The sequence below is a fragment of the Agelaius phoeniceus genome, chromosome 15 (genome assembly GCF_051311805.1).
Source record: "Agelaius phoeniceus isolate bAgePho1 chromosome 15, bAgePho1.hap1, whole genome shotgun sequence".
Lineage (NCBI taxonomy): Eukaryota > Metazoa > Chordata > Aves > Passeriformes > Icteridae > Agelaius > Agelaius phoeniceus.
Window position 1 is genome coordinate 5,594,828 of NC_135279.1, and position 11,950 is coordinate 5,606,777.

General features: G+C 45.5%; 1 protein-coding gene across 1 annotated transcript in view; it reads right to left on the minus strand.

Annotated features, from left to right (window-relative positions):
• GALNT10 (polypeptide N-acetylgalactosaminyltransferase 10) overlaps nt 1-11,436 on the minus strand; it is a 77,932-nt gene extending 66,496 nt beyond the window's left edge. The window contains exon 1 of the mRNA XM_054642966.2: nt 11,109-11,436. Coding sequence (XP_054498941.1) covers nt 11,109-11,282 — 174 coding nt within the window. The 5' untranslated portion in view covers nt 11,283-11,436. The remainder of the gene's footprint in view (nt 1-11,108) is intronic.
• Nucleotides 11,437-11,950: the final 514 nt, after the last annotated feature.

The following is an 11,950-nucleotide window of genomic DNA, read 5'->3' on the forward strand; positions in this document are numbered from 1 at the left end:
CTCCAGCCCAGGAGTTGAACACAAGCGCCCAGAGTCCCACATGGCTGGTGCAGAACCTGGGCTGAGAGCTCTGCTCTGACCTCAGCATCCTTCCCAAGGTGGCTCTGGGGGGAGGAGGAGCTGACAAATCCAAACCCAAACATGAGCACACACCTCAAGGGCTCGACTGGAGCCAGGGTGTCGGGTCTGGAGAGACTCATCCGGCTCCTGAGGATCATTCTCTGCCCTTGAATGCACAAATTCACAAAAAGGGGTGGGTGCCAAAGTCTTTCACTTCCTGAGGTTTCCAGTTCACCCTGAGCATACAAACACCTGCATTATGTAACACCTGCAGAATGCAAACAGCGATCCATTCAAAGGGAAAACAGTTTTCTACACGAAGAAGAAATTAAGGGGAACACACAGAGAAAGACAGCAGCCATCCTCTCAGTGAAACCTCAGTGATTTGGAAGACAGCATGTCAGCTACATACAGACATCCTAAAAATAACTATTTTCCATTCCTACCCTAAACCTGACCCATAAACCACTACATTTCTCACGTTTCTGTCCATTCAGCTTTTTTTTTTTTTTCACACAGCCATATTTCTTCCACTTCATCCTGCAGCACTGGTCCCACTAATCACTGACATATGCTCCAGCACAGAGTATTTCCTCTGGCATGCTCTAAAAAGAAGCACTGTCACCAGAGCAATATAAGTGCTGGCAAATATGGTCTGTCAGGTTTTGTTTTCAAGGACTATAAAAATAGACTTCACTGCATTAGGCTTGAAAACTCATACCCTCTAGAAATAATTTCTAAAACAAGTTTTCACATGACTTGTTATTGTTTTTGAGTATCCAGAGAGAAATATCTGTTCTTTTCTATTTAATTTCACATGTTCAGTTTTAGCCAACATTTGAGTTCTACCACACAACTGACAATTCCCAGCTAATTTATCAGCAATGCCAGTGCTCTCTGCTCATGTATTCATGACAATTCATAACTTCTCAGACGCTTTTCTACCAGGAGCAGCCACTTATTATAAAAATATCAGCACTTGAAAAGCCACAAACCATCAGTTGTTTCCACAGCTTAGGCCTTTCACCCAGGGTGATTGGTGTAAGTTTATGCTGATAGCAGCTTTGGCCAAGATGCACAGAAAAGGATGTTGGCACAAATTGAAATTCAAGACGCTTTCTTGTTAGTTTGTAATTGCTTTGCCAAGGACTCTTTCTCTGTAATCAGCAGGCCCAAGTTCCTATTTGCAGAAAATATGACAGTACAATGAATGAAGACTTGTTATCTTTTATACAGATTTTACACAGATTCTGTGCAGCAGTCAAAATCAAGGACAACAAGTAGGACCTTCACACATTGCAGATAAGACTTTTCCCATCTCCCATTAGCAGAGCACACAATTCACATCTGAAGATCAGAAACAATCTGGGGCACAATGGGTCAAGAATCACATTTCCAAAAATCAGCTACAACAGCAACAATGATAACCTGGATAGTTCTCTGGTCTCCATGCACATAACCAGATACAATTCTGCCAGTTTCTACATAAATATCCTAGGTCTTCCAATACCTCACAGATATTTTTGCAGTTTGCTTCCATGCCCTCAGTACCAAGCAAGCAAAATAATCTTGAGAAATTTCACTCCAAACACTTTAACAGTACCAATATAACTTCTTCACTGCTGCAAATAAGACCTGTGAGCAGATGCTGGTTTTCTGAAGGGAGATTTTTTTTTTTTCTAGCCTAAATTAGTACCTTGAATCAGTTTCCAAAACAGCCACACACATAAAAAAAACAGGCAGCATGCAGCAGCAAGATATCCATAGGAGTTTTAAATATTTCTGACACAGCCTGAGAATCAAAGGGAAGTGACAGCCCAGAGTGTATTTGGTGGATCAGCAAAACCAACAAGCGCAGGAGTGGAAAAAAGGAGTTATTCCTTCTTACTTGGCTATCACACATAAAACACTGGCAACAGGCCACCAGGGAGATAAATGAGAAAACAGAAGATAATCAGAGGGTTCACTTCTTTTTGAGATCCTGAACAAGCCTGGCACACAGTAGCTAACATGGATGGACAGGTTAAATTTAAGTCACCTTCTGTAATGTTACAGAAAATTACTTCCTTGCCCAATGAAAGCCTTTTACAACACCATTATGTCTTACTTATCTAGTTTTTGGGGTTCTGATTTTCTTCAGTGATGGAATATATTTTGCTTGTATTTATCTGAGCTGAAATTACAGTCTCTAAAGAGAGCCACTTCCAAGGAAGCAGAGTGAAGATTAAAGTAAGTCTGAGCAAAGTGAAGGAGCTGCTTACTCTTTTAAAAATATTATAAAACCCCCCAAAAAACAAACAAAAAGAAATCTTATGGGATGCCAGTCCTGGTTGTGGTTATTTTTATACCATACTCTAGATCAAAGTCACTAAGACTCTTACTTTTCAAAGGAACATCATACTCTAAGACATCTTTGAAAACTTTGGTCTAAGTGTTAAGAACACTCAAACTCTGTTTCACCTGTTTTATTTATTAAGAAAACGCTCATGCTTACTAATCCCTGTGAACATTTCTTCTTTGGACTCCATCTGAAGGATGGGAAACATTAGGGAAGCTCAAGAAAGAAAAAAAAACCAAACCTAGTTTTTTGCCATCATGGAGAAAAATTGTTTCCTTGCTAGTGTGATCAACTAGGTAAAAGCAACCTCCCAAATGAATCTGAACACAAACAAAGGCAACTTACAGAAAAACAAGCCTATGGGATCTTCCACTGAGAAAAAAACAAGACTGGCTACTAGGGGGATTTAAATATTAGGTCTTCTGAATAATCATAAGCAGACAGAGAATGAAACGACTTTGCTTTGAAAAGTCACCTTAGCTTGCACACATAGCTGCAAGCAAAGGATTTCAGGCTTTAGGGATCAAGCAGAGCAGAACTTTTCATAGCAACTTAAGCTTGTAAAAAAGCCCCGGTTGTTCAGGAGGGCTGAGGCAAGGCAGCTCCGTGGAGGAGGGACAGCTGGCTGTGTTTACAGACAAGATCTGGTGAAGTCCCAAAACATCACAAGACCTTGACTAACAAACACAAAATGCCAATCTAACCAGATTTTTTGAAAGGGAGAGAACTCAAACAAGAAATTCCATGCATCCAGAAAATGAAAACTCTTGCAGGAGACAGACTGATTTACTGTTATTCTGTGAATCTTTTATTTTTATGACCAAACAGTTCTGCAGCAGGAAGACAGGCTTCATTTACAAGTTTAGGACACGAGTTCTTTTTGTTTGAAATTTAACCCCTTTGCTGGTCATTATTTTAGTAAACAGCTGCATTTTCTGTATATTAAAAAAAAAATTCTGATATGCCTTTTGGAAGTTCCACTTCAGCAGCTGCCTTGTGATCTGCAACCACAAAGAACAGGACAAGTTTTCTCTTTGAAAGCTACATCAGGGAAAGGTGTCAGGTCACTGTTAGATCAGCTACACATGGCACACACATGAGAAATACACATTAGTGGTGAGGGGAGAAGCTTTGATCAGGAATTAGTTACCTCTGGGCAGAAGCAATTTGCAGCCTAACAGGGAAGGATGTCAGCATTCACTGTTTTCAAAGACTGTTTAGAAGTTGCTTTCTGCTACTTGTGCTAATTGCAAAGGAAAAAGGTATTAAAGCTGAGAAATTAATAAGAGGTTGAGACTGAAGACACAGTCATTTTATTTGGTGACATTAAGAATGAGCTTCTCCACCAAGCTGGGCAGCACAACACAGTCAAGCCTTCCTAGACTCCATCCTCCTTCCCTTCCTTTGCTTTCCGTTTCTGGCCAAAGAAAGAATCAAAATATCCACATGAGTTACATGAATTTGCTTAAAACGGGGTTTCCATTTTAAACCCTCCAGTTCTGTGAATGTACTCATGAGGGAATGAATGATTTGCAGTAGAGCTGGCAGCCTGTGTTTCCAGAAGATGACAGGGGGGCTAAATAAAACCTTTTTATTCTTGTGAGCTAGAGAGGACATGCCATTAATGGTCATCAGCTTTAGGAAGATAACTCAGCAAAGTGGGAAGGCATGAAGCAGTATCAGAGGAAACTCTGTGAGTGGGACAGGAGAGATTTTGTTTGTAATAAAATCAACAACTTTTCTGCTGAAGCAAGTTGCTCCCTTGGATATTGGTCGCAGCAGAGCACCGCTGATGCTCCACTGTAATTGTGGTTTAAAAGCCTTAATTATAGATATATGCTCTAGGGAGCTCTCTTATAACCTAGAGCTAAGATTAGAGAAAATGGAGGAACTGCAAAAGGGAAGAAAGGTAATTATTTAGAAAGAAAAGCAAACTTAAGCACCAAAAACTGGTAGACCTCCCTTCTTTGAAGCTGCAAGTTAAAGCTTTATCAAGTTTATACAAGGAACAATAAGGAGACATGTCAAACAACTCATTTCTTGTATTTTAGAGGGTGCAGAGCTGCCAGCAGATCTCAGACACAGTAGAAGTTACTCTTCTAGCCAGGCATTTGAAAAGGAGGCCTGCCTGGCAACTCTTTGTGCTGGTATTGATTTACTGATCTGTAGCTTTCTGCAATCGTTTGCCAGACCCTGTAAATTTAACAAAAGAGGCAGAGTCTGACAAGTCAGCCATAATTTGATATCCACTACTACTTATATTCTTAACAAAGCTGTGTAGATAAACACTCCATTCCTTGTTGCCTATCCATCACCCATGCAGGATAACACAAATGCAGGAAATACCACCATGGGTGTTGGTTACACTGATAAAAAAGATACCATTGCCACTGAGGGGCCAGGCTTCATGTGGAATAAAGCAGGACCAGCAGCACTTACTGGCTCTCTGAGCTGTAAGAAGTCATGACCTGAAGGGAAAACCACAAGCACACTCTTCAAGAAATAACAGAGAATAAAGAAGTTTTTTCACCACCACCACCAAGACAAAAGGCAGTCTGAAAGCAGAACATGAATTTTTAAAATTGGAAAGTGGGGGCTATTATCCCTGGATTTGGAAATTAAGCATCACACTGTTACACTCTTGGAAGTGACTCAGGCACCAGAATTTGTTCAGGAGTCTGTGAAACATGATAAACAGATTCACACTATCCCTGAGCTGCTAAAAATCCCCACCGACAGCTTTGGTTCTGCAAACAATCTGGGGCCTGAAGGCAAGATAGAATGTCATTTATACAACTCCCTAGAAGCACAGGAATCCCAGGCCAAGCTGTATCCGGAAGAAATATCCAAGTGGCCAAACTGCACTAGCACTGACCAAAATCCTTCTGTCCAGGGACAGGAGATCAGGTTAAGACAAAGTGCAAATGTCAGGCAGAAAGGCTATTCCTGATTTGATTTCAGAATAGGAACAGAGAGCAAATTAAATTAACAGAAAGTAACTATTCCCAATCTAGCTCAGTCTGACTGAAGCAACATTTAAATAATATTTAAATGAATGACTGTTAAAATAATCATTAATGTCTGCTTGCCATCACAGCAGACAGTTTTTAATGCATTCAGGCTTTCCAGTTTTCTATACACAAGGAAGCAAACACAGAGTGACAGGAAGGGAAACTGCAGCCCTTTATCTTTTCCTAGTGACACCTGTACCTTGTATTCAAACAGGGAGTGGAAGGTGGCACTATAAAACAAAGTCTGGTTGATAACATTTTCCTGCCTAATTTCACCAACCCTCCTCACTGGCAATAAGTAACTTCCTGTTAGTTTTTCCAGTCCTCTTAAGTCAAATACCTGATAGTTATCTGTAACTGTTGTTGCTCTTAAACCAGTTGTCTCTTAAAATTTGATTAATATTCTTTCAGCAAAAGCACACAGCTGTGGAGATCAGCACACAATTATGGTTTTCACCAGTGACCTAAAGCACAGTCCAGATGCCAGGAGCAAAAAAGTTTTGCAGTAGAAATCTTCCTACTACAAAGAAAGGTCACCATTGCAGCAATTAAGTGCATATGAAGCATGTTTGAACAGTGAAACAGAACCACTTTTCCAATAACAGAAGGACCTGCTCAATGATGAAGAACAAAGTATAATAAACCATTTATTTTCACATGGCATAGGAGACCTACAATACAGCCCATTTGTTCATTCAGCTCTGTGTTGCCATTACAACAAAGATCACCACAATGAGACCTTGAGTGAAGGCCACTGAAAGCTCCAGTTTCTTTATAAGCATATTTTCAAATTTTACTTTGCACTTTACAGCTGTGAGATGGTTTAGACACTTCACTTCAGCTCCCTTTGCCAACCACAAGTGCAGGACATGCTTACCTAGCTCAGGAAACCCTGCTCATTTCACAAGTGCACTCACTCAAGTGATAAACTTCAGAGCAGCCCACATTCGACCAGTCACTCTTAAATTAAAACAGGCTTGTTCAGCTGTAGCACTTGTCCTCCAGTCCTTAGATGCCAGTTGTTTTACACCATACTTACAAAAACAAGCTTTTCAAAGTTTCCCTGTACATCAGCTGATGGAAAACACAGCAGTGCCCAAGAGCTCTGTGGAGCAGCAGCAGGGTCTAGGACAGGACCAGTCTGCCATAAACCTGTGAAGCACAGCAAGCTGGCTGTCCAGCTCCCTTCTGGCTCTCCAACTCCCTTCTGGCTGGCAGAGAGCAGAACAGTGTTCCTCTAATTTTTCCCAAGCCCTTCTCCTCCCTTCTGTTATTGGAAAAGTGGTTCTGTTTCACTGTTCAAACATGCTTCATTATGAATTTAATTCCTGCAATAATGGTGACCTTTCTTCGTGGTAGGAAGATTTCTACTGCAAAACTTTTTGGCTCCTGGCATCTGGACTGTGCTTTAGGTCTTCCTTATTAGTTTTTGCAAACCACACCACAATGCTGACAAACCTTGACAAACTCTTGACAGCTGCCCCCAGGTCAGAACAGCAAAGCCCATCCTCTTCCTCAGCTGAGGAGGACATCAGCAGAATCACTCCCCACTCAGTCCTCACCAGGGCTGCATTTTCAGCCATGCTGGCTGGAAACTTTAGGCTCACTGGCACTAAAGCCAAAGTTTATCACCCCAAACTTTCCAACAGCAGCACCCTCCCCGGGCATTTTTCAGTCCCAAGTTTGCAGTTGGTTTCTGACTGCCAAGGAAGCAGCAGGAGGGTGTACCCCACATCACTCCAGCCAGCCGGCAGCAGAGGGCACCACACAATCACCGATGTGATTTATACACTTCCATCATGCTCCCGAGCTAATTTATAGAGCACAAATTACTGCCACAACAAGCTACAGGGCGACTCCATAAAGCATTCATCATATCAGATAAAAACGCACTGCCACCAAAGGCAGCTCATTTGCTACAGTGCTTTCAGCCAGCAATTCAAAGGAAAACCTTCCAGCTCAGTATCTCTGCGAGCTCAAAAGCCACATTCCCAGAACAGCAGGTTTCACACAGGGAGGATCTCCAGCCTGACCACAGAAGAGCAGAGCAGCAGCTCTGCAGAGCGCTGAAAGCCACATAAACACTTGCATTAGCCCAAACACAAGCCACCAGCCCACAGCCTAACTCATCCAGGGTTTACACACTGCAAAGCTACATCCACATCAATTAAACATTTGGGCTGAGGATGCTCAGCAGCCTCTGAGGCAGACAGCAGAGATCCAAGAGACAAAAGGAATAGCTGCATTCCTTCTGCTTCTTCCTACCCCCACACCCACAGATCGTATGTTTTTACTTATTGAATAGTTGTTAAAAAAAGAAAAAGATGAATCTACAGAAAAGTCAATCTGCATTCCGTGAGCACGCTGAGACACACGTAGTGATGAGCAAACAGCACAGTCACGAAGTCAAAGCAGCTTCTAAAGCTGTCAGCAGAAACGCTTCAGTACCACGATGCCACCAGCCCCATTTAATGCCAGACCTGTTACACAGCCCAGGAAAAAAAGGACTTCACAGATCATCTCCTCTCTGAGCACTGCACAGAGTGACAGAGGCCACTTCTGAGCCCTGCACGGAGTGACAGAGGCCACTTCTGAGCCCCCAGCAGTTAAGCAAGGACTAACTCAGAGCTCCAGCTTTTCTGAGGAGATCTGCAGCACGACCTTGAGGCCAAGACCTTGCTGACTTCTCTCCATCTCTCCTGTGTGGAGGGAGAAACACCCACAGAGCTGCAACAGAACAGACCCAAAGGCAGAGGAAAGAGCAGATACCTCACCCTCCTTATTAAAGCAAGACACTATTTTCAGCCACCATAATGTTTCCCCTGAACATGTAAATACAGAAGCAATTAGCTGCCTAGGCACTTCCGCAGAAACCGTTTAGAATAATCTTCCCTAGAATATATTTACATCGTTTCTGATTGCTTAATTTTCTGACATATTTGTTTCGGGCACTAGAAAGATTAAATAAAGCCAAATCACCTATAGTGATGCATATTGCCACATTACTGAAGGTAACATGCAGCACAGACAGACAACAAAAACTCCTGGGTGGTTTCAAACTTCAAAATTTTAGCAATAAGACAAGGTTCTAGGAATTGTTTTATAGCTTTAATTCTGCTGTTTCTTAAAACGTTTCCCCCTCTTCTGCTTTTACTCTGAGGGATAGAACTACTGACTGAAACAGCAGACACCATTTAAAGACAAAGAATGAGCCTGGACAGAGATTTCATTGAAAAGCTCAATTCTGAAGTACATAGGAAATGTCCTCAATTCAAAGATTAGCCTGCACAAAAAGGCAAATTAAAGCCAGAAACAGAAGAAAATCTTTTCTGACTGCTCTGAATATATTTTTTCATTATATTGTCTCCTATCATCTGGAGTTTTTGTATTAAGAAGTCAGCTCTTTCGAAAGGCTTCAGGAACAAGAAGAATATTCAGACAAAAAGCATATTCATTTACAAGCTGGAAGTTGGTTATTAAATACAAAACCCATGAATGCTTGTTGGGACCAAGGAAGGGAGGCTGGAACCATTGATTGTGAGGATGCCCAAAAAACTCTCTGCAGTCAGCTGGCAGATACCTCTATGACAACAGTAAAACAAACCCACACAACTAAACAGAAAAACAAAATCACATTTGAGTTGTTTTTATCCTGCTTCATCTGAAATTATTTTTACCAAGACAGCCTGTTGTCCTTAAGGCTATGTTTTCCCTAGCGCAATGTAACTGGAGCTATCATTGCAAGGCCAAATCATTCAAAAAATAAGCCCATAACACAAATATATCTTCACTCACAGACCCCCCTGCAGCCCATAATTCCACGTTAATTAGACTGGAAGATGAAGCCTTCAGCCTAAAACCCAGCAGCTCTGATTTACACAAGTGCAGAGAGGTTTTACTGCAAATTTTCCTGCGAGCTGCACAGGCGTTTCCAACTCCACACACCATCAAAACAAAAGCAGATCTCAAATCACTGACAGCTGCCATACTTTACAGAGACATAAAGAAAAATGGAGCAGGCATTGTGTACAACACAGGCAGCTCAGGATAGCTGAACACTGAGAACACTGCAAGGACACAGAAATCAGGAGAGATGCTGCCTGGCTTACGTGTACCCAAAGCCTACAGTACAAGGACAATTTTGGAAGACCAAAACCATAAAAGCCAACTTGCCACTTTGAAGTCTCCTAAGAATAATTCCCAACTTTCTCCTCATTACCTCTGGAGGACACATGATTTTACAAAGGTCTTCATTTCACCCTAACACATGAAGCTATGGAGCAGGGCTTGGTTTTTACCAGCCATGCAAAATAGATTCCCTGCATCCCACAGAAATACAAGCATAAGGCAGCAACATCAGGAACTCCAGGCATGTAATGATCACTGTGTGGTCAAGTCCAAAGGACTTCTGTGCAGATTTGAGGATCTGCTGCAAATTTATGTTTTATGACAGGCAACAGCTGATCCCCTTCCCCAGCAGCATGGGACATGAGCATGGTTTTATCCAGACTTACACTAAAAAGCTTGAATTTGAAAAAGCGTTTCTTGGGGGAAAGAAGAGCTCAGTCCCAGTTTGAGTACAGCTCTTTGAGAGCCTTCTCTCCCTCAGAGCAAAAATTGTCACAGCAGGTTTCTCCACCTTTACGGTGCAGTTACAGCAGGAAGTCTCCAAGGAGGGGAAGATTTAGAAGAATAAGAGTTTTAAGTGGTTTTGAACAAGCAGAGCCTTTTAGAGTGGCAGCTGAACTGATAGTTACACAATGACATTTCAAGCTTTCAAGTCCCAATCATTCTTAATGGCACAAAGCTAAACCCAGAAGGGGACAGAGCTATTACACAGCCAAAAGTAAGTGCAGCTAAACTGTGCTTCCAAACGTCTAATTTGGGTGATCCAGCCTTCCTGACTCACACGCTGCACAGACAGGTTTGGCTGTGAAATTTACTACTACACCAGTGGGACAAGAAAGGAAAGCAGCCATGTGTTGCAACAACCTCAGGCCACATATCCGGCGGGCATCCTCTGCCTCTCAGGAAGAGTTATCCGCTTTTCCCAAAGGAGCATCACTCCTCTGACACCACCCGCAAGCTCCACCTGCTCCTCCCTGCGAGCCCTCGCCCTGAGCTCTGCGGGGACGCCGAGTAACAGGTGATGTTTGCTTCCCACACCCTTCCAAGGCAGGTAAAGGGAAATGGCACGGAGGCACACCCTTGGGAAACGGACTCGCCGTTCTTTTCTGTGCACGGCTGGGACCAGTCCTGCCTCGCTCCTTGGCGCAAGAAGCAAAGACCTTGCTTTATTATACCCTTACCACGCTCAGCCGAAAAAAGGCGAGGAGACCCTCCCGTGAATTGCCAAGAAAGTACTCGCGCTCCTCCTCCACCGCAGGCACAGGATACACAGCCCAGCTCCTTCCCGGGGACCACCGAGCCCACCCCGGCTTCCCTGCCCTGCCCCATCCTCTCACGGGGGCGGCTGCCGCTTCTCGCTGCCCTCCGTGCTGGGAGGGGTCGCGCCCAGCCCCGCACACGCCCCGTGCGACAGCGGATCCCACCGGAGCCCCCCGACCCTCGCCCAGCGGATCCCACCGGAGCCCCCCGACCTTCGCTCCCACCGGAGCCCCCCGACCCTCGCCCGGAGGCTCCCACCGGCCCCCCCGGCACAGCCGGGGCTGCTCAGCCCCCCCAGCCCCGCCACTCACCGGCGCCTCGCCGGCCGCTGCCCCCGCGGCGGCCGCCCCGTCCCCGCCGGCCGCGCCGCCGCCCTCCAGCTGCCGCTCGCGGTACAGGGACCAGAGCCCCACGTTGGGCAAGAAGACGAGGGCGGCCAGCGCCAGCCCCACCGCCTGCAGCAGCCGCTTCTGCTTCCGCCGCATCGGAGCGGCTGGCGGGAGCGGGCCGAGCGGCGGGAAGGGGCCGAGCAGCCGCGCGGTGAGCAGGGAGCGCGGTCCGGCCGCCCCCGCCGCGCTCCCGGAGCGCAACTTTCGCCCGCGCTCGGCGGCGGCGCCGGGCGGCAACTCCGGCACTTCCGCTCCGCTCGCGCGGGGGGCGGGGCCTCGGAGACCCCGCCCACCGCCCGGGGAGGCCCCGCCCCGCTCCCCGCTCATTACCCTGCGCTAATGACCCTCCGCTAATGAGCCCCACTAATGACTCCCCGCTAATGACTCTCTAAGAACGGCGCTCCCAGGGTGCCGCGGCACGGCGGGGTGTCTGGGCGGAGCGGGATTCGAAGCGGCCGTCGGTGCTGGGGGGGGGGGGGGGGTCACAGTGGTTAATTGGCTTAAAACGCCTTAATGAGGGAGGGACCCCTTGGGTGGGAGTGAGGACTGGGAGAAGCGGGGCAGGCTGAAGGGTAAGAACTGTAAATGCTCCCCAAAGGGTCTGGGTGGCCCCCAAAGGGCTGGGGTTCGCCCCATGGGCACACAATAACTGGGGGACAACAAGGCAGTCTCCAGCAGGGATGGAGATACCCTCGAAGCATCCCTCCAAATCCATCCCCACCCCTGGTTCGCTTTAAAAACCAGTGCTGTTTAGCCGGATAGCA